General features: G+C 39.9%; 1 protein-coding gene across 1 annotated transcript in view; it reads left to right on the top strand.

Moving 5' to 3' along the window:
* Positions 1–22,833, top strand: part of LOC26526255 (unconventional myosin-VIIa) — a 713,556-nt gene that overhangs the window by 348,368 nt on the left and 342,355 nt on the right. Inside the window, exon 11 of the mRNA XM_026976734.1 lies at positions 21,381–21,900. Coding sequence (XP_026832535.1) covers positions 21,381–21,900 — 520 coding nt within the window. The remainder of the gene's footprint in view (positions 1–21,380; positions 21,901–22,833) is intronic.

The raw sequence follows: 22,833 nt of genomic DNA, 5'->3' as shown, positions 1-22,833 counted from the left end.
ATTCACTCCATGGCGTTACCACGATCACGAAAAAATGCTTCGTGTCGCTTTTTGATTTGAAGGCCACGTTCTTCATTTTACCTGATTTGTCTTCCTTCGACGCGATAGTTGGCCTCGACCTACTTAAACAGGCAGGGGCATCGCTTTGTCTGGCCTCCGGCCACCTCAGATGGGGCAATGGAGAAGAGGAAATTGAATTCCACCCATGCCCCGACGTCAATTTTACCGAAGTGGACTGCTCAGATGCGCCACCCTTAGTCAGAAACGCGTTCTTAGAAATGCTGAAGACTAGGAAGAAGGCTTTTGCAAACCCTAACGAGGCCTTGCCCTATAACACATCGGTGGTAGCTACCATCCGAACAGTTAGTGAGGAGCCCATATACGCAAAATTATACCCGTACCCAATGGGGGCGGCGGACTTCGTCAACAAAGAGATTGAAGATCTGCTTAAAAACGGGATAATTCAGAAGTCGGCATCCCCTTACAACAACCCGATATGGGTTGTGGATAAAAAAGGGACCGATGACCATGGCAACCGGAAAATGAGACTAGTTATCGACTTCCGCAAGCTAAACGAAAGAACGGTGCCCGATAAATACCCCATGCCAAATATTAACATGATATTGAGCAACCTAGGCAATGCGAAGTATTTCTCCACGCTGGACCTCAAGTCTGGCTATCACCAAATCATTCTTGCAGAACGCGACAGGGAAAAAACCTCTTTCTCTGTGAATGGGGGAAAATACGAATTTCGCAGACTACCGTTTGGCCTCAAAAATGCAGGCAGCGTTTTTCAGAGGACAATCGACGACATCCTACGGGAACAAATCGGCAAGTTCTGCTATGTTTACGTTGACGACGTAATTATCTACTCCGAAGACGAGAACTCTCACATCAAGCACGTAGATTGGGTTCTAAAGAGCCTACACGATGCGAACATGAGGGTATCGGTAGAAAAGTCCAGCTTTTTTAAAAAAAGTGTGAGCTTCCTTGGGTTTATAGTCACTTGTAACGGTGCTACAACAGACCCAGAAAAGGTTAAGGCTATAAAAGAATTTCCGGAACCCAAAAGTGTTTTTGAGGTACGGTCATTTCTAGGCCTAGCCAGCTACTACAGATGTTTTATTAAGGACTTCGCGGCAATAGCAAGGCCTGTATCAGACATCCTAAGAGGGGAAAACGGAACAGTTAGTAGACACAGGTCACGAAACATTCCGGTTCAGTTCTCGGAGACGCAGCAACAAGCGTTCCAGAAACTACGAAACATCTTGGCATCCGACGACGTGATGCTAAGGTACCCCGACTACAAAAAGGCATTTGATCTAACGACAGATGCCTCGGCCCATGGCATTGGCGCAGTATTATCCCAAGAGGGACGCCCAATAACAATGATCTCAAGGACATTGAAAGACAGGGAGGTTAACTATGCCACCAACGAGAGGGAACTCTTAGCCATAGTCTGGGCTTTAGCCAAGCTACGGCATTACCTGTATGCGGTTAAAGACATCAACATCTTTACCGACCACCAGCCGTTAACCTTTGCAGTATCGGAATCCAATCCGAATGCAAAGATTAAAAGGTGGAAAGCGCGCATTGATGAATCAGGGGCGCGTATTTTCTACAAACCCGGCAAAGAAAACTTGGTCGCCGATGCATTGTCACGGCAACAAATTAACGTCATGGAGGAGCAAGAAGCTCAATCGTGCGTGGCCACTATTCACAGCGAGCTCTCCTTGACACACACTATCGAAACGACGGATAAGCCCCTAAACTGCTTTCAGAACCAGATAACTCTGGAGGAGGCACGCTTTCCGTTAAAGCGCAGCTTCGTCCTCTTTGGAAACAAGAGGCGGCATGCGATTAACTTCCCCTGCAAAGAGTCATTGATTGATGAACTCGCAGATGTTATCGTTCCGAAGGGCGTTAACGCCATTCATTGTGACCTGCACACGCTGGCACTAGTACAGGACGAGTTGGTTCGGAGATTTCCAGCCACCAAATTTTGGCACTGCAAAAACCGTGTAACGGATATTTTTGCAGTCCCTGAGAGACGGGAAATTCTTACCGTAGAACACAATAGGGCCCACAGGTCGGCCCAAGAAAACGTTAAGCAGGTACTCTCCGAGTACTACTTTCCGAAGATGACCAGGTTGGCTACCGAAATCGTAGCAAACTGCAAAACGTGCGCGAAAGCCAAATATGATAGGCACCCAAAAAAGCATGAGCTAGGCGAGACTCCGATCCCCTCTCATGTGGGAGAACTACTGCACATCGACATTTTTTCTACGGATAAAAAGTATTTTCTCACTTGCATTGACAAGTTTTCGAAATTCGCAATTGTGCAACATGTCCACTCTAGGACAATTGAAGACCTTAAACCGGCCATACTACAGATTATGAATTTTTTCCCTAGGGCTAGAGTAGTTTACTGCGATAATGAACCTTCATTAAATTCGCATACTATCTCGACCATGCTTGACAATCACTTTGGCGTTAGCATTGCCAATGCACCGCCACTCCATAGCGTGTCAAATGGGCAAGTGGAGCGCTTTCATAGCACCCTTTTGGAGCTTGCTCGTTGCCTAAAAATCGACAAGGGCATAACCGATACTGTGGAAATTATTTTGTTGGCAACCGCCAAATATAATAAGTCAATTCACTCTGTCGTTGACAAACGACCAGTTGACATCGTGCAGGAGCACCCATATGACCCACAGACGGAAGTCCGGAACAGAATCATTAAGGCACAAAACACGCTCAGGACCAGGGAAAACGCCTCCCGACAACACAGAGTATTCGAAGTCGGCGAGAAGGTATTGGTTAAATCCAATAGAAGGCTGGGAAATAAACTCACACCCTTGTGCGAGGAGAGAGCCGTAGAAGCGGACCTGGGGACCACGGTCCTCATTAAGGGGAGGGTGGTCCACAAGGACAATCTTAAATGATATAACCTACAATGTCCTTTATGGTTTTTTTATTATTCATTTTTTATATTCGTTTTTTATATTGTATTTTTTACCACACCTTCAAGCCATCCGGCGCACTTTATTTTTTATATTCACCTTCAAGCCGCTTGGCGCACTTTGTTTTTTTTACTATAAGTTCATTTTATCGGTGGTGGGAAACCCTCTATAAGCATAAAAATAGCTAAAGTTTAACTTCACAGGATCGGACCAACATTTTGCATACTCCTGTCCTTGGCGTCGGCCCACGTTACCGATTATTCACAGGCCAGGTACATCCCCATTGTAGATGGCGAAATCCTAGTATGGGAGGTGTTTGCTTACGTCACGCACACAGCAAACCATTCAGAATATGGGCGCGTAATAGAGGAGACAACCAACATGATAGACATGTTTCCGCTATCCCATATGAAGAAGCTTCTGAGCGTGGATACCGCCCACCTCCAGGATTTGTTAGAGTCGTTGGGCGTTCATCACAGAGTAGCTAGGAGCTTGGATTTCTTAGGATCTATGCTAAAGGTTGTAGCAGGGACACCAGATGCCAGCGACTTAGAAAAAATCAGGTTTTCCGAAATGAGGTTAGTCGAGTCTAGCAATAGACAGATCCAAATTAACACCAAAACCCAAAATCAAATTAATCAACTTACCTCTACCGTCAATTCAATTTTGAGATCAGCCAAAACCTCACAAATAGACACTGGACACCTATATGAAACACTGCTTGTTGATGGCGGAATTACAAAATTTAATGCTTGCAATAACCCTAGCCAGGATTAACATTGTTAGTCCGAACATTTTAGATCACGAAGACTTAAAAACAGTTTGGCTTGAGGAACCCACAGACACACCTATAGGAGATCTTTTGTCCGTCTCGTCTGTAAAGATTTTACAGTCCCGTAACATTTTACACTTTATCATTAAATTCCCCAAAATTAAATTAGCCTGCAAGAAGATCACTATTTTCCCAGTTGCCCATGGTGGAACGATGTTGCAGATCATAGACAATGTCATAGCCGAATGCAGCGGAGAAGTTTACGCCATCAAAAACTGCTCCGAGTCACCGAGAGCCACATTCTGCCGCCTAGCTTCAGAGAGTTCGTGCGCCAAAGAACTGCACGCCGGTGGGGTAGCACACTGCCGAGTACAAGAGAGTGACCTGCATCCGATAACCTACGTAGACGAAGGAATTATGATCATCAACGATAGGTCGGCCAAAGTGCGAGTGGACAACGGCACAGAGATCTGGATTCATGGCACACACCTCATAACCTTTGACAAACAGGCCACTATAAATGACACACTCTTCATCAACCACAATAACACCCAGAAGAGAGCTCCAGGGACAGCAAGTCTTCCCTTATTGAACATCACCGCCACCCAAGATGTCCTCAGCCTCCCGTATCTTCACCGTTTGAGCGAACGGAACTTGGAGTTCATCAAGGAGTTCAGAGAAGAGATTGACAACCATCGAACACGTCTCGTAGCAACTATTGCGGGAGCAATATGCTGCGCACTCATCTGCATCGGGCTCATTTTTAGGCGTTTCACTGAGGCAAGAAAATCCGCAGGCCAAGTTAGGCAGATTATCGCTGAACTACAGACGGCCGAGGGCGGCCTTAATTCCGAGGGGGGAGTAGTTAACTAAGTTAACCGGGCGACGGCTACGACCGATCGCCCGAAGACTCGCTCCGGCCAAACTGCTGACACAGCGTCTGGCCGGAAGCTCGTGCATAGCCGGCAAACACTACCCGTTGGAGTGGCCGCTATGAGCTTCATATTTTGTTAGCCTTAAGTCAGTTTGATTTCGTTCACAATAAAGAGCGCACGCTCAGAAACATACTCCGGCCTTCGCCGTATCTTTTATATATTGGTTGTCTAGCCTTAAGGGCAGGCAATAACGGAGAAAGTTCTCCCATCGTATATTTACCTTCCAGAACTGAGCTGCGCAGCGGATAGCCTGCGCACCTCCAGCAGAGAATATCTCCGCTCCTCTTCCCCGACCGAGAACCCGGTCACAGCCGAAACAGAAGTCACCACCCCTCTCCCACTGGACTGCGGCGCGGGACATATATTATATATATTATATGTATATAGCGAAATAAAAAAAAAAAAAGGAATGGAATAGTTATGATTTAAAAAGCTACACAAGCGGCTTGTACTCAGTTTTGCACCATCCGTTATTAGCTCATATTTTTGATTTTCTCACTTTCTTATCAGCTAATATAACTGCAGATTTACTATTAGTGGCTTTTACATTTATAATACGTTGTCAGAATGCAAAAAATCACTATCAACGACAAGTTTATAGTTGATTTGTTGAATTTGGAACTTAGTCTCTAACTTTTCAATGAAAAATTAAGAATCTGTCTTCTGATAATGAAAATAGTATTATTTCCCTGACGAAAAGTGGGTGTTTGACCCTTACTTTTGCTGAGAAGCGGCAAATTAGTCAATCAGTGGTTTATAAGGTCTAGAAAAGACAAAATGTTTCTGATGTAAAGAAGTTGCATGGTCGCCGTCGCCTTCTAACAGACTCTGACGATCGACCTATGATGTCTAAAGTGAGAAAAAACTGACTTTGAACGCCAAATAGATGTTTCTACAGAAATAAATAAAGGCGTGAATCCATGGATTGGGTGCATCGAAGCAGTGGAAAAAACAAACCAAACTTTCTCCGAGGAAAATGTTAAGGCTCGGTTAAAATTCGCATTGGAACATAAGAACTGGACAATAGAAGACTGGAAACGTGTTATCTGGCCGGACGAACCTAAATGTGGAAGTGCAACCGAGAAATTTCAACAATTTCCAGAAATTTACTAGAAATTGGGGAAAATATAATAAGATGAAGAAAATTTAAAAATTTGTAAGGTTATTTTTAGGTTTTTTTGGACGTTACAGTTTTTTGGGGCACGTGGGCGTTAGAGTGGGCGTGGCAAAAAGTTTTTTGGCAAACTGCCGTGTAATTATGCATGTTTCGACTCACTTGATATGTTATCTACTAATCACATTTGTCAATGTGGTCTACTTATTTCAGCTTTTTAAGTAATTTTTTAAGTAAGGCAAAGGCTTACAATGAATCAGATCCGTTGAGTTTAATGGGTCACTAAAATAATAAACAAGAAAAATAAAAGATCGGAGAGCTAAAGTCCATTTAATTGCCAGTTCCACATAATGTGCTTCAAGCGTTAAGGCTTGCAGCAAAAGAAACGCATACAAGAACAAACTGTTGGACGACTATCTGAGAATTAACATTTTTGGGTTGTAAAGCTTGATGTAAAGATTTTTTGCGCAGCGACTCTTAGTCGGGCGTTGTTGGTTGTAGCAAATCGCTTTCCAAACTCTGCTAATGGCGAATTAAGTGCCTAACTCATTTTCTGTTGTTGTCGAAACCCAAAGGTACTAATTTTTAACTGATCATCAGAGTCCGGAAGACAAGGCATAGTGAACTGATTGACGATGCTTCACTGACTCTTTGGATAGAAGTGCAATTTACTCGAGCTTCGAAAAGGCGATCGTACCCGACTCAAAGAAAAAATATAAAACAAACACAGATTGAATTTGAATTTTAGTTCGAATTTTACCTAATCTGTGATCTGGGTGATCTGCCAGTACAGCAATTGCAACTGTTAGCTTTGAGCTTCTGTTTTCGCGTCAAGACAACTAATGAATCGTAAAGACACTGACAAGTATAGCAGTCGAATTCAAAATTATACAAACATTTGACACGATTATAGGCTTTTCCATAGACAATTTCTTCATAAAGAAATTATATTAAAATTCTATATACATATACATTAAAACAAGAATCTCCATTCGAGTTACAAAATCTATGTTTCGCAACATCATATAATAAACTTTTTTTATCTGACCGACAGAAAAGTCTGCCCCTATGGGCATATCAATATGTTGAGGATTGAAGAAATCGATTGGCCAATTGAATATTTATAGGTGCTCTAGTCCTTATGGTATCCGAATGAAATATACTTTAAAATGGAAAATTCGGACGACAACTAAGTATTTTTGGGCATTAGTTCCAACCACCTGTAGACTCAAACACACATATTTTGATCTGTAGTTCCTAAGCGGTCTAATCGATCACAAAATTTACCTTTGAACCAGAACCGGGCAACGCTTGAGAAAAAACTTGTTTACATATGAAGTAATTTTTCTATTTGCGAAATCGAACCTTTGCAGAAGGGAGTGCTGTTTCCTATTTGATGCTCTGCTGAGTTACAAAACAGTTACTTCAGACTCTTCTTATTGTCTGCTCTTCTGATAAAAATTAAAATTGCTAGTCGGAGGCTATAAGCATATTTGTTGTTACGAACTGACGTTTTGCTAATACGGGTGACTGCGGCTAGCTCAGTGTGTGTACGTAACATCAAAAGTCCAACGGCTTCCTGGTATTTCAAGATACGTCCTCTTTATAATCGTCCATAGTCTGCACATTTACCTTTCGACCTCTTCGCCATCTAGAGCCCCAGCCCTAGCGTGGCACCGATACTTTAGAGTTTCCCCGCTTTGTTAGGGTCCAAAATAGTTATTGCTGAGGTTATATATTATGTATCGCTTAATATAGGGCTTCCAGCTACCAATTAAATGATTTCAGCGGTTAAAAAATGTATATACAATTTTTACACTCGCCGATGAACTGTATTTCCTATTCTGTTTTGGTTGTTTCATTGACAGTTTGCTTTTGAGCGGCAATTCAAAAAGATTTTTGTGAAGTTTCGTGCTTTATTCATTTAGCTTGGCCTTGAGAGTTTCGAAAGCGAATTGTTAATATATTTTTAAAATAAATTTTTAAAATCGGTTCATGCTTCATATTAGAAGAAGATAAAGTGAAATTAATCAGATATTACAATGTTACTTAAAGTACCATATTTTTAGGATGTACAACGAAAACTAACCGCCACTGGCTCACAACCTGACTACTATGTATTTTTTATGCCTAAGAGTACAAGTTTCCCTTAATTTTCCTTCAATACGCTGTATCTGAGCACGCTTATCAGTCACAAAATGCAACTTTCCGAATCGAGCAACACTCGAGCACATAGGCGTTTTTTTTTCACAAAATCGACCTTCTGCTAAACTATTAAGGCGGCGAGGAAGTGCAGAATCCTATTTATTGTCTTCTGAAATGCTTTCGGCTGTAACGCTTCTTTGATTAACTTGGTTTAATATTGCCTGTTAACGGCCAACTTACATCCGATCCGAACAGGAAGAGAAATGCTATTCTGCAGCTTCGATTTGAATTTAAGTAAACGAAGAAATTTTAAAATAAGGACGAAATTTTAATTTTAATACTCGCTTTTCAATGCATAAAAAGAATAAGATTTTGAATTACCTGCATGAAACATTTAATACAGCACAAAAAACAATCGCTTTAGACGAGTACCTCGACAATAAGCTATCCAATACTAAGATAGTGCGAGTCTGAGGGAGTGTGATTCTTTGGCAAACAGATCGAAATTGAAAAGTCAAATTATAAAATGAAAAAAATAAAACAATCTTTCAAAACTGTGGGCGTTGAGTTATGTATGTTATGTGGTTTGTCGGCATTCCAGTTTGGGTTGTCAACATATTATGTTCATATCGATAAAAATTGACAAAACAAATGTGACTCATAAGCCAAATACGTGTGTAAAGGCGATAAGCAAATGTATACTTTTTTCCTTTGTGAGGTGTTCAACTAAAGCTAAACGTCGCTAAACGCGACGATGTATCTTTGAATGAATATGTTTTAGGTAACACAATTGGTTATCACGACAATATCAATCAGGCACAATTTGTACACGTTTAAAATGTGGCTTGGAAAACTGGCAAGCCAGTTTGTTTATGTATACAGTGACCTATCCTCAAGTCCCTTAGAAAAATGACCCTATTGATAAGTTAAACTACACTGAAATGGAAAAAAGAACGCTTAAGCTACAATAGATCGAAAATTGCCAAATAGAATATACATGTCGCTAGCGCGTAAGGATACCATTGCCAAATTAAAACAAGCCACAATGGAGTTAAGTCTATATGTCGCTAGCCCCGAAAATCAATGCTTTAATAAATTAGAAAGGCATAAGCAAAAGAACAAGGGAAATATGAATCAAAACAATAAACACATATACTTTAACAGCAGCATAATAATTATGGCACTTACTACCCTGTAACGAATCAAAACATTAACATGCAAACCCCAAATCAATTTATGACTAGTCAAAATCAGTACTTGACTCGTCCTATACCTGCTAATCAGAGGGGAAATTACTACACTTTTAAAAGGGATTTAGCCCAAGGCAGACAAAACAATGCTCTCAATTTTCCACCTTCAACTTCAAATAATGTGAACAATAATGGGCTGGTTAAAGGACAACGAGAAAGTCAGAGTGAGCAAAGCATGATGGACGTAAAATTTTCATCAGACTGCCTCAAACACTCAAGAAACGCGGGAAATTGAACCAGTCCCCATGTTCTAAGAAGCTAATTAAACAATTAGTATATTAAACATCAACATCATAAAAGAAAACTTTGGAGACTTAGAGGAGGAAGAAGAAGATTTGATACTATACTCCATAAAAGGGCCAATAAAATTAAAAAAGAGTATAATGATGAAGCCCACTCCAAAAGTAAACTCCCAAAGCGTTGATCAAAAAGTCAACAAACAAATTAATGAAATGATAGAACAAGGTATAATTCGCAAATCGAAGTCACCCTATTGTTTTCCCATTTGGGTGGTCCCTAAGAAGGCAGACGCCTCTGGGAAATAGAAATTTAGGTTAGTAGTGGACTATAAGGTTAGGTTAGGTTACCAGGAAATAACTGTTAACGACAAATTCCCCATTCCTAGAATAGATGAAATATTGGATAAACTCGGACGATGCCAATATTTTACAACGATTGATCTAGCCAAGTGTTTTCATCAAATCCAAATGGATAAAAATTCCATTGCGAAAACAGCTTTTTCAGCCAAATACGGGCAATACGATATACACGCATGCTCTTTGGTCTGAAAAAATCCTCTGCAACATTTCAGAGATGTATGAACAATCTTCTGGACGATTTAATTTATAAAGACTGCTTAGTATACCTGGATGATATTATAATTTACACCATTCTATCTCTAAGGAAACTCAGGGAGGCTTACTTAAATTTGCAGAAGGAAACCGAATTCCTGGGACACATTGTAACCACAAACGGCATCAAACCCAATCCAAATAACACTAATGCAATTACGAATTTCGATTACCTAAAACACCAAAACAAATAAAATCATTTTTGGGATTATGTGGGTTCTACCGCAAGTTCATTCCTAACTTTGCCAAGGTAGTTAAACCTATAACCCTTAAACTAAAGAAAGGTGCAGTAATCGACACCAAGAGTGAGGACTACATTGAATCATTCGAAAGGTTAAAAGTTTTAATAACTTCAGATCCGATACTGATATATCCAGATTTCTCAAAGCCATTTTCTTTGACAACTGATGCAAGTAATTTAGCTATTGGTGCTGTGCTATCTCAAAATCATAAACCAATCTGTTATGCCAGTAGAACACTGAATGAGCACGAGATTAATTACGCTACAACCGAAAAAGAATTGTTAGCTATCTTTTGGGCAACGAAATATTTCAGGTCATATTTGTTCGGTAGACCATTTAATCATAAACCTTTAGTATGGCTTAATAATATAAAAGAGCCAAGCATGAAGTTATACAGATGGAGAATAAAGTTTAACGAATGTAAGCCATTATTTTTAAAAGTTAAAAATGAAGATAATCTATAAAGAAATGACTGTGAAGTCGCCAAAAACATCATTAAGGAATATTTGTGCACTAAGAACAGCGCAATTTACTTCCCTAATAACCAAGACTTTCTGCCCTTTTGCAGAGGGCATACACTGGATTCATAAGTCCTAGCAGTTTCACCATATTGCTAACCTACGCTGAATTTAAAGACTTAATATTGAAAAGGCATAAAGAAGTTTTGCATCCAGGAATAGAAAAAAATGGTTTAAGGGAGAATAATTTTTCCCAGATAGCAAAAATTAATCCAGAACATCATTAACGAGTGCAAAATCTATAGCGGAAACAACACACAAAAATACGAAATTGACTTTTGAAACAACTCCGGAAATATTCAACGTGATAGAAAAATACGTGATAGATTTCCATCGCACCGGAAACCAAATATTTTTATCAGGCATAGACTATTCTAAAGAATAGAATAGACATCCATCTATTCGAAATTTGCATCACCCATTGAGGTGAAAAGTATATAATAGGTTGTCTATGTCCCTTCCGCTTTTTTGATCTTTATTCAATGCTTTATAAAAAGTGTTACAGTGATCGGATTTAGTTCAAATATGCGCCGTTTTGTTCGATAATCTGTTTCCATCTAGACGGCAACTTCATAATACCTCCCTCGTAGAAGCCCCCCTCCTTAGTGGCTCGGACAGCCACTTTTCACAAGCCTCTTTTGAGTTCAACTTTACACCACCAAGGGCATTCTCCATGGACAGGAACAGGTGGTAATCACTTGGCGCTATGTCCGGGCTATATGGTGGATGCGATAAAACCTCCCATCCGAGCTCCCGTAGCTTCTGACGACTCATCAACGAAGTGTGTGGTCTGGCGTTGTCCTGGTGGAACACTACACCCTTCCTGTTGGCCAATTCTGGACGCTTCTGGTCGATCGACTGCTTCAAGCGGTCCAGTTGTTCGCAGTAGATGGTAGAATTAAGCGTCTGGCCATATGGGAGCAGCTCATAGTGGATGATTCCCTTCCAATCCCACCAAACACACAGCAAAACCTTCCTGGCCGTCAATCCCGGCTTGGCCACTGTTTGGGACGATTAAACGGCCTTCGACCACGACCGTTTTCGCTTGATATTATCGTATGTGATCCATTTTTCGTCGCCAGTCACCATCCGCTTCAAGAATGGGTCGAGTTCGTTCCGTTTCAGCAGCATATCACAGGCGTTGATTCGGTTCAGAAGGTTTTTTTGCGTCAAATCATGCGGCACCCAAACATCAAGCTTTTTTTTGTATCCAGCCTTCTGCAGATGGTTTAAAATGGTTTGGTGACTAACTCCCATCTCCTGGGCGATGTCACGAGATGCCACATGCCGGTCTAACTCGATATATTCCATGATTTGATCGGTACTTGTCGTCACAGGTCTTCCGCCGGCTGGCTTATCCATGGTGTCGTTTTCACCGGCTCTGAATCGTCAAAACCATTCCTCCGCGGTTCGAAGTGATAGAGTACCATCCCCCAAAACACCATTAATCTCACAGAACGTTTCTCTAGCGGATTTGCCTTTAACGAAGGAAAACTTTAAAATAGCGCGAATTTCGGCGTTAGTGAACTCCATGTTTACACGTCTATAACTGTTGAACGCAATATCCAAACTAATCATGCATAGCGTCGTAGACAAAAAGGCGGAAGGGAGATATTTGCCAAACTAATATGTCAAGCTTACCGGATCATTAGTTGTTACCGTAAAGCGGTTGGTGTTTTTGGAGAATGTTATTTATGAGGCTTTTGAAGAGTGAAGGTTTCCAAAAGATGGGCCTTAGCTTTTTATATGAAGAGTGAATATGTCACTCCCCCACCTTTTAGATATTAGCTTGTCCTCAGGCGATTATTTCTAGATATAATTGTGGTACTGCATTTTTAATTTCAACTATTTCTGTTTTTGATTCTGTTTCTTTTTCGATATTTTTGTTAGCAGTTTTAATTGGTTTTAGGTAAGAGATAATAATTTTGTATGGCGCTGTTTTACATTTCATATAAAAGTAAAATATGTAAATTAAAACTAAAACTAAGATTATTAGAATGTTTCTGTAAATTATTGTTTAACAAAATAATTTCTTTAATTTCTATGTGTGACATTTTTTTGACTTTGGTTACATTGTGTTCAGTAAATATTACATCTGTGTATTGTTGAATACTATTAGATATTGTAATTTGTTTTAATTCTGCATTGCAGTTGGATATTTTTATGATTTATTATTTTCAATATAAATCTCTTGATCGTTACAATTGTCATAAAGTTTTATCTTGTCATATTCCAGGTTAGAGGTATATTTGGTTTAATGTATTGAATATAGGATTGTTTACGATATTTTTGAAAAGTACAAGTTGGTGTTTCGTGTTTTATTATGTTAGCTATGCAATGGTCTTTGACAATATTCTTTGTTAGTGTATTTAGAACATAGTTGTTATGTGAGTAGAATTTGCCTTCAATATTTTCCTTATTATTATTGTCGGGGTAAGGTGCTATTATGAAAGTTGGTTGTTCAATTGTATTCATATTATTAATATTTCATTAGTAGCTACGTTATACCAGGCGGAAGTTTTTATGTTTATCAGATTTTTGTAATTAACGTTGCCAATATTGTCAATTAGGATTAAAGCAAAGTATTTGCTGTCATTAACTTTCTTTTTCTTTTTGAATTTGCTTTTATAACGAATAACGTTTTGGCCTCTATTAATTTCGTTATAATGTTTTTCGTCTAATTGTTCTATTCTGCCTATTTTTCTAAAGGGATTATTTGATTTTGCGCTCGTCAAGGGTGCTACTCTAAATTTTGTACTGATTTCGAAATCCTGTAGTTTTTTTGTTAAGTTTTTTGATTTTAATTTATTTAATTATCTGGGTTTCATATGTAGGTGTTCCTGCGTAAAGAAGGATGTTAGCCGGTGTCTGTCCGGTTGTGTTATGTTTAGTCTTGTGGTTGTATATGTATAAAATTGTCTCCATTCGTGTTTCTTTATTTTCTCTATTGTTCTCAGTATTGATAATTCTGATTTTTTCATTTATGGTTTTATGAAGGCGTTTCCTGTATTCCTGTCTGCTATTCCTGTTTTACTTGTGGTAATATCTATTTGCATGTCTCCGTTGTTTAGCCAAATTTTTAAAGAAGTGCTTACAAACGCGGAGTCTTTGTCTGATTTAATTTTCTTTGGTTTTGCTATATCGTTAAAAATTCTAGTAAGGGCTCGTTTTGCCTCTAACCAATCTCTACCGTTTGTTTTAATAAGTGAAGCGAATTTTAAATATACGTCTATACAGGATAAATACTGTTCGTTGTCAGTTGCATAAAAATCAATAACATACATTTCTTGTGGGTTATTTGTCTCTGGAGTTATTTCGAAAGCAAGTTTTGTTGGTCTATGTTCTGTCTTTGCCAGGTTACAGATTTCGCAATCATTTATAATGTTTTGAATTAGTTTATTATAATCGGGAAAATAGTGAGTTTCTTTAAATAATCGTATCATTTTTTCAATACCAGGATGTAACAATTTAGAATGTTGAGTAATAATAAATTCTTTAAATTCAGGATAAGATTTTATGTCTTTTAACTTTATGATACTTTTCAGAATTTTCACGTTACTGTGTGGGTTAATGGTTTCTCGATATGCTTTTTGAAAAACTAAAAAGTCTTTATCGTATTCCAGGTAAATAACACTGTTATTATTTAAGAAGTATTTAATGAGGATATCTGTTGCCTTTGTCAGGGTCATGTCAGTGTATTTGATGGTCAGTTTAGTTTTGGAAAAGTATTTCGTTGCCTCTACTTGCTCTACGGTATCATTAATAAATTCAATTTGTCTTGCAAAATAGTTTATTGGTTTTTCTGTAATATCAATGTAGGTTTCGTTGCTTTCTGATGAACTGTGTATTGTTGCTGCTGTTGAAATATTTTCTTCTTCGCCTACCATGTTTTCTTCAATTTTGACGCGAGATAAAGCGTCTGCTACATGGTTAAGTTTACCTTCTAAATATTTGATTTTGAAATTATATTCACTAAGTCTAATTCGCCAACGTTGCAGTTTCGTGTTAGGCTCTTTAATATTATTTAGCCAATATTTAGCCATATAGATATGGGCGGAAATATTTGGTTGCCCAAACAATTTCTAGAATTTATTTTTCAATAGTGCTATAATTTTGTTCATGTTCATTTAATGTTCTGCTTGCAAAACTTACTGGCTTATTGTCTTGCGATAACACGGCTACTATGGCGAAATTGCTAGCGTCAGTAGTGACTTGAAATGTTTTTGTGAAATCAGGGCAAATCAAAATTGGGTCGTTCATTATGAGTGTTTTCCATTTTTCAAATGATTTATTTTATTCTTCGTTTCGTATGTCTATTTGAGCTCCTTTTTTTAGAAATATTGTCAGAGGTTTTGCAATCTTTGCAAAATGTGGAATGAACTTACGGTAAAGAGAATGCTTATATTATAGAAAGAGATATTATAAGTGCAGACCTACCTAATAAAGAGAAAGTTAAGCAATCGAAAAATGTTCTCTCCCAAAGTCACCAAAAGAAATAAAATCTTTCTTAGGCTTATGCGAATATATGATATGCGGATAGAGATGTCGAATAGATGATCACATCATCTAAATAAACAAGGCAATGCTTGCTTGTTTATGAAGTCTTTTAGGACGTAATTCATGCACCGTTAGAATGTTGCAGTGTCATTTTTTAAGCCAAATGGCTTAAGTCATAGTGACCACGTTTGGTCGAAAACGCCGTTTTTGGTATAGACTTTGGGTCCATTTCGATTTGATGGAACCCTTTTGCTAAGTCAATCGTAGTAAAATACTGGCATTTTCCTAATTTGCCTAGTATTTCGTCTATATTAAGAATCGGAAATTTATCATTTATTGTTATTTCATTTATATTTCGATAGTCCACGACCAACCTGCATTTCGGTTTGCCAGAGGCATCTATCTTTTTGGGTACAATCCATAATGGACTGCAGTAAGGGGAGTCACTTTCGCGTATAATACCTTGTTTTAACATTTCCACAATTTGCTTATTTACTTCTGCTTCGTAGGCAAACGGATACGACTATGGTCTTTTGAAAACTGGGTTTTCGTGACGGTTTTTATATTATGTAATACGTAATATGCAATACTTGTGAATGTAAGGTTTTCATTTTTGCGATATTGAATGTCACTGAACTCTTTTAATAAATTTGTAAGTCTGTATGTTTCTTCACTATTTAAATGTTCTAGTCTGTATGTGTGTTCTGAGTCTATGTTGTTGTCCATGGCATAGTTTTTTTCTGATGTAAAGTTGTTTTCTTGTAAGAGTGCATTAACATTTTTTGAAGAGTTCCCATCACATGTATCTAGTTCTTTGTGAATGAGTATTTTTTCGTTAATTATTGTTTCGTTCCGAAAGTAGTCTATTAAACCGTTATTTTCCATTAGTATTATTTGCTTAGTTATTTGCTTACCTTTAACTTGAAGGTTGAAAAAGTTTGAGCTCATCATGTTTATTGAAGAGCCAGTATCAGCTATACATCTATATCTGTGGTTATTAAACATGATCTCTATGTATTGGTGGGATCCCAGGCTGGTATTGGAAAATTTTCAGCTTGATATTGCTGATCTGTAAACATTTCTGTTTGAGTATTCTGTAATTGATCTTCGTGGAACTGTTTGTCGTTATTAATGCAGTGTTTAGTTTCGTTATCGTAATCTAATTCGTACTGGTGATGAATTTCATCTGTCTGCACACGTGATTGTCCGCTGCCTTCTTTAAGACGCTTATTCGGCATTCTTGGTCGTGGGGGGGACTGATAGTAGTTTTGTCTGTTCTGAATTCGTTGTATAAATTTCTGTTGTGATCAAATTGGTGTTGTCTGATCGGAGGAGTTTGTTTAAAGGAGGTGTGGCGCCCAGACTAAAGCCCAGTCTGGCAACACGGCGTAAACAAGTACTAACGCCAAGACCTTTCCTGGAGGACGATATCTTTTGATATCTTCAGACTGGCCACTCTGGACTCCAGCCTTGCCGCGCAACAAGCTTACGGCATCAAAATAACTTTCCATTGTATCTCTTAATTAAATTAAGCGGTAACTATATAAGTTACCATATTGGTGACCCCGCAATAAACAAAATGCTGAATACCGGAGATTCTGCGCCTGCACCGCCAACTTCGCCTGACTTTGGTGAAATTCAACGCGGAATCCCTGTCGTCGAGTCGGTTGGCGCCATCAAGCTACCGCCATTTTGGAAGCAAAATGAGCGGGTATTGTTTGTGCAAGAAGCCCTCGCAGCTCCTTCGGCAAATGACAACTCTTGCTGATGGTCGCGCGTCTGCAGACGCCTTGCGATACCGCTGGCTCTCTCAGCTACCGCAGCATGTACAACGGGGCTTGAAGCTCCTACGCTCAGCAACTTTGGAAGCGCAAACTGCACTCGCTGACGATCTCATGGAAGAGCAATCGGGTTCTTTTTTCATGGCTGCTGGGTCCTCCTCGGCACAATTTAGAGGCAACACCCGCGAATACGCTCCGGCAGCTGGCACAAGTGTCGTGGACGACTTGAAACGCGACATCGCTGCCATCAAGGCCTCTTTAACTCTTCTGCAGAACATGCAGCCTCCCAGCCATCGCAACGAGCAGCAACTCCGAGCACCACGTGTCTGTTTTTATCATGCCAAATTCAGACCTAATGCACGAAAATGCTCCTCGCCCTGTGCCTGGGTGCCACAGCAGGGAAACTAAAGAAACAGTCATCTGTTCAGGCGACTGGTGACTGCAGATCTCCAAGCATTCGCCCCTTAAAGGACTTCACATAATCGATCGTAATACCAACGTAAAATTCCTTATCGATTCCGGATCAGTTATTTCACTCATACCTGTTTCGATAATCAAGGGAATGCATCGTCGCAAAGACGACTTCAAACTCTACGCGGCCACGTGTTGATTGATACCTACGGCACGTTAAATCTAACTTTTGGTAAGTTCACCTGGTCTTTCGTCGTTGCGAACACGGACACTACTGGTGATTATCGCAAACTTAATGCTTCTACTATTCCAGCTCGCTACCCGATTCCCCATGGGGAAGACATTCTTCAACGTCTGCATGGATGCTCGGTTTTCTCCACAATCGATTTGGTGCGTGCCTACCACCAGATACCAGTCGCGCCAGATGATATTCCGAAAACAACCGTCACTACACCGTTCGGCCTTTTCGAGTTCGTCGACATGCCACCCGGACTGCGCAATGCAGCGCAAACCTTCCAGCGCCACATGGACAACCTGGCATTCTTCGTGGCATTCCATTCTTAGGATGCCATATGGACGACATCATGGTGTTCTCCACAACGCATGAGGAGCATTTGAGGAACCTACAGACAATCTTAGAGATTTTGCAGAGGAACCACCTCCAAATTAACCCTCAAAAGCGCCAATTTGGTAAAAGTGGTAAAAGTGTCAACTATTACCGACACCTCATACCACACGCAGCTCAGGCTCAAATCCCGCTCACAGACTACCTAAAAGGCGCAACCAAAAATGACAAGCGCGAAATAGCCTGGAGAGATAGCCTACGGAGAATGCATTCCAGGCCTGCAAGCAAGGAATTTTACGTGCCGTGTGCTCTTCGTTTCTCTCCCCATCGGCTCACCTCGCCCTTAAAACGGACGCTTCCGATACAGCGATCGGTGCTGCTCTCGAACAACTAGTCGGCAACGTTTGGCGTCCCATCGGGTTTTTCTCGCGGAAACTATCTCCGGCAGAGCATGGCTACAGTACGTATGATCGCGAGCTCCTGGCTATTTTCGCAGGTATCATCCATTTCAAGCACATTCTAGAGGGTCGTCCATTCATCATCCAAACCGACCATAAACCACTACAATACACTTTCAGGCAGAAAGCAAGCAAAGCATCGCCTTGACAACTCCGCCAATTGGATTTTATCTCCCAATTCTCAACGGAGATAGTGTACAATCCCGGGGAAAACAACGCAGTGGCAGACGCCCTCTCACACATCAACACCATAAGCATGCCGTCTAGCTTCAGTAAACCGTCGATGAAATGGCTGAACATCGACAACCTAGACATCTGGTGTGACATCTCGGATAAACGCGAGCGGCTATATTCACGCAAAAGTCTGAGACGCCAACTGCAAAGTACTTAAGCAGCGGTTTGTCTGACCAGGAATTAACCGTGATGTCACCCTCTGGTCCCGACAGTGCGTTCCTTGCCAGCGGGCCAAAATCCATCACCACACATGCAGCCCGGTGGCGAAGATCGATGTTCCTGACAATCGGTTCGAGCACATTGGATTCCCAATATCCGTAACTTACGCTACTGTCTTACCATCATCGACCGCTTCAGCATGTTTGGCTGCCCACTCACTATAACAACGGACCAGGGAACTCAATTCGAATATTCATTGTTTGCTGAGCTGGCTAAACTAATTGCAGCTGAAAGGATACGTAAAACCGCATATCATCCTCAGTCAAACGGCATCGTGGAGAGATGGCACCGTACCCTCAAGGCCGCCCTGATGTGGAAGTCTCACATAGCATGGCCGGATCTCCTGCCTACAGTTCTGTTGGAGCTGCGCTCGGCGTTTAAGGCGGACCTCAAGTCATCGCCAGCCGAAATGCTTTTTGGCACCACTATTCGTATCCCCAACGAATTTTTTGAGTCGCACACTCCAACCGCCTTCAGCAAGAATCACCGACTCACCGAGCAACTACGTCAACATATCAGGGCAGCCCGACCTACTCCTGCAGCGCATCACGCTAAACCACCTGTTTTCATTTCTAAGGACCTGAGAACTTGTACACACGTCTTCAAGCGAGTGGCATCTGTCAAAAAACCACTTGAGCCGCCTTACACGGGACCTCATCGGATAATACGCCGGGTTGATGACAAGTTCTACATCATCAGCATTCATGGACAAGAGAAGCCATATCAGTCGACCTCCTCAAGCCTGCCTTCTTAGCTGAAGCTGACGCTTGCGAAGACCACCACGAGAATCCACCGCCTGACAAACAGATATCGCAGCCACCTCCTTTCCTGGAGGACGATATCTTCTGATATCGTCAGACTGGCCACTCTGGAAATTAACTTTCAAATTAACTTTCCATTGTATCTCTTAATTAAATAAAGCGGTAACTACATAAGTTACCATAGAGGTTTGATTATTTACGTTAGTGTTTTGGGTCTGTGTGGGCTTTGTTAATGGAATAAAGGGGCGAATGAATCGTTGCTTGGGGTGAGGGTTTTTGATTTGATTAATGTTTGTATATTTATAGGTGTTAAGGGTATTTGAATTATGTAAGTCTTGGCTGACTATCGGATTTTTTTTAAATTGGGTCTTCGTATAGACCTTCTTGTTGGGCGGTTTGTCTTAATTTTTGAACTCTTGAAATGTCATGCCTCGCTAAGGTCATAAACAACCTATCGGGGAGTGAGCGTTGAATTGTATTTTTTATAATATTTGTCATTGCTTGTGTATAGTTGACTTATCTTGTAATTGTTCACAGAATAGACGTTACCTCTAAAAGTTGTGCGATACAACCTTCCTAGTAGTTTCTACATTGGCGTCTGGAATTCCGTGATTAGGGCGTCTTTTAAAGTTGTCCATTCGTTGTGCATTCCAAAGTGGGAAACCTGTTCTGCATCTCCGACAATTTGAAGTTCAATGGCTCCAAATGTGATTGCCTTCTGTCGAATGTCGTTCGAAGGGTATAAGTTCAACAGGTATTCGATACGTCTGATGAACGAGCTGAGATTTGATGGGTCTCCAGAGAATTGCGGTACTTGGCGTATTTGCCGAAGTAATTGAGAAAGATTTTCCGCAGCTAACGCCATTTTAGTTTTAGTTTAGTTTTTTTTTCACAGACTGCTACAGTATGTCGAGACTTATGCCTTAAGTGAACTGCACTGTTTTAACTTTTTGTTGTTTTATACAATAGTAGCGTACGCACTTTTGATTTTAGTGGACTACTGTTTTTGTTCACAGACTGCTACAGAATGTCGAGACTTATGTCTTAGTGAACTGCACTGTGCACCTTTTAATATTACACCTTAGTGGTGGTCTCACTTCACGAAGCAGGCCACAAAATTAGGTCTTTAAATTAACTCCGATCTCACAGGTTCTTGTGCGGATACCGATTTTAGTCACTTTAAACTAACCGAAATCACTTTGTTGCGGCCAATTCGCGGGTACAATCAGAAAAGGTTACTTCCTCTTTTCACTAGATTGTCAAAGGATAACGAGTTTACTAGGAACTGCGCCAATAAACCTTTTAGGTGATATATTTATTAAAAAAATATATATTTTTCCTTTTATAATCTTTATTGGATAAGTTTCACCAGAGGTCAGCTATGAACTAACTTACAAAAGTATTCTTTCGGCCCAGCAAACCTTTTATAAAGGATTAACATAAGCCTTTTAAGTTCTACTTAGCTTACCGGATCATTAAGTTGCTACCGTTAAGCGGTTGGTGTCTTGGGAGAATGTTATTTATGAGGTTTTTGAAGAGTGAAGCTTTCCAAAAGATCGGCTATACCTGTTTATATGAACTATATATATGTCACTATATATACTTTTTTGTAAGTTGTATAAATATAACGCCTATTTATTAAACCATAAATTTGTTCTTTTCAGGTACGTTCGTTGCATAAAACCTAACTTACAAAAACGACCAAACACTTATAGCAGCTCTTTAGTTCTCGATCAATTAAAATATCTTGGAGTTGTGGATATAATTCGAATAAGAAGAGAGGGATTTCCAATACATTTAGCCTATAAAGACTTTATCGTTAGATATAAATGTCTTATGAAATATAAATCATTTGAATGTCCACAGAAATATTTAAGCAATATTTTGCAAATAAGTCGCATGCCTCCTACGGAATGGCAAATAGGAAAAACTAAAATATTTTTACGCAATGCGGTATATGAACTATTGGAGAGCAATCGAAAAGATACAATTTATAAAAATGCCGTTATTATTCAAAAATACTGGAATAGATATTGTTGCCAAAAATCGTTTATACGCAATAAGCAAGCTGTTCTAAGAATACAGCATGCGTATAGAGGCTGGAGACTGAGAATCCGTTTTATGAGAATGCGACGTAGTGCTATTGTCATACAAAGTCGACTACGTGGAGTTTTTGCTAGAGAGGTAAGACTATTTATAACAATTATTTTCTATTTACTACACCATATAATATAAATCAACGATGCGCACCGATTTATAGGTCACCAGTCTCGATGTACCAACGAGTGGTGGTATTATCAAAATAGCTTCTCTGTAGCTTCCTCCGACGACTACAACGACAACAAGAGGCCATCGTAACTAGTTCTAGACAAGTATTAGCTACAGGTGAACCTACTCATCTAACACTAGACTGACGCCAACAGCTTTGGACTTTATTGTCGTAAATGGGGTTCCAATAGATAAACTTTTAATTGAAACAAAATACGATCTGTCTTTGGACCACCTACCGATTGTAGCAACATTAGGCCACACTCCCCAATATAAATCCAGAAAGAAATCCTTGCTAGCTCCCGACTCCTCTGTTAAAATATTTAGGAATGTCTTGGACAGAAGTATTAACATTGGCAAAAATTATCAAAAAGACATCGAAGATGCTATAGTGAGACGAGAATTTTCCAGAACCGGAGACGCCCGAGTTACCATAACAGCGACAACCTTTTCTTTCATCTCGAACTCATCCCTACTTTGTGCATATCAACGAACGGGATCATAAGCACCGACGAATAAAAATAGTGACATACATAAATATCTAAAAAAGCCTTCGTCTCTACTCTGTGAGCATCAACTAACGGGATAAAAAGCCCTAGCGTGTAACCATAGAAACATACACAACTATTTTCAAAAAAGCTTTATCATTCTGAGTTGTACCACCTACTTAAACAGTCGATCGTTTTAATTATCCGCATAGAAAATCATCTATACATTTAAATATAAGAAATATTCATATGTATATAGATACACGATACACATCGTTACCTCCCACCGTCACGACTTAAGGCAATCTGGTAACTTACGCGCCCACCATTTACAAAAGGTTGTCAAATCGTCTTAACAAAG

This window comes from Drosophila erecta, unplaced genomic scaffold (genome assembly GCF_003286155.1).
Source record: "Drosophila erecta strain 14021-0224.00,06,07 unplaced genomic scaffold, DereRS2 tig00000021-arrow-pilon, whole genome shotgun sequence".
Lineage (NCBI taxonomy): Eukaryota > Metazoa > Arthropoda > Insecta > Diptera > Drosophilidae > Drosophila > Drosophila erecta.
The sequence above is the reverse complement of the archived record's forward strand: the minus strand, read 5'-3'. Positions and strand labels throughout refer to the sequence as shown.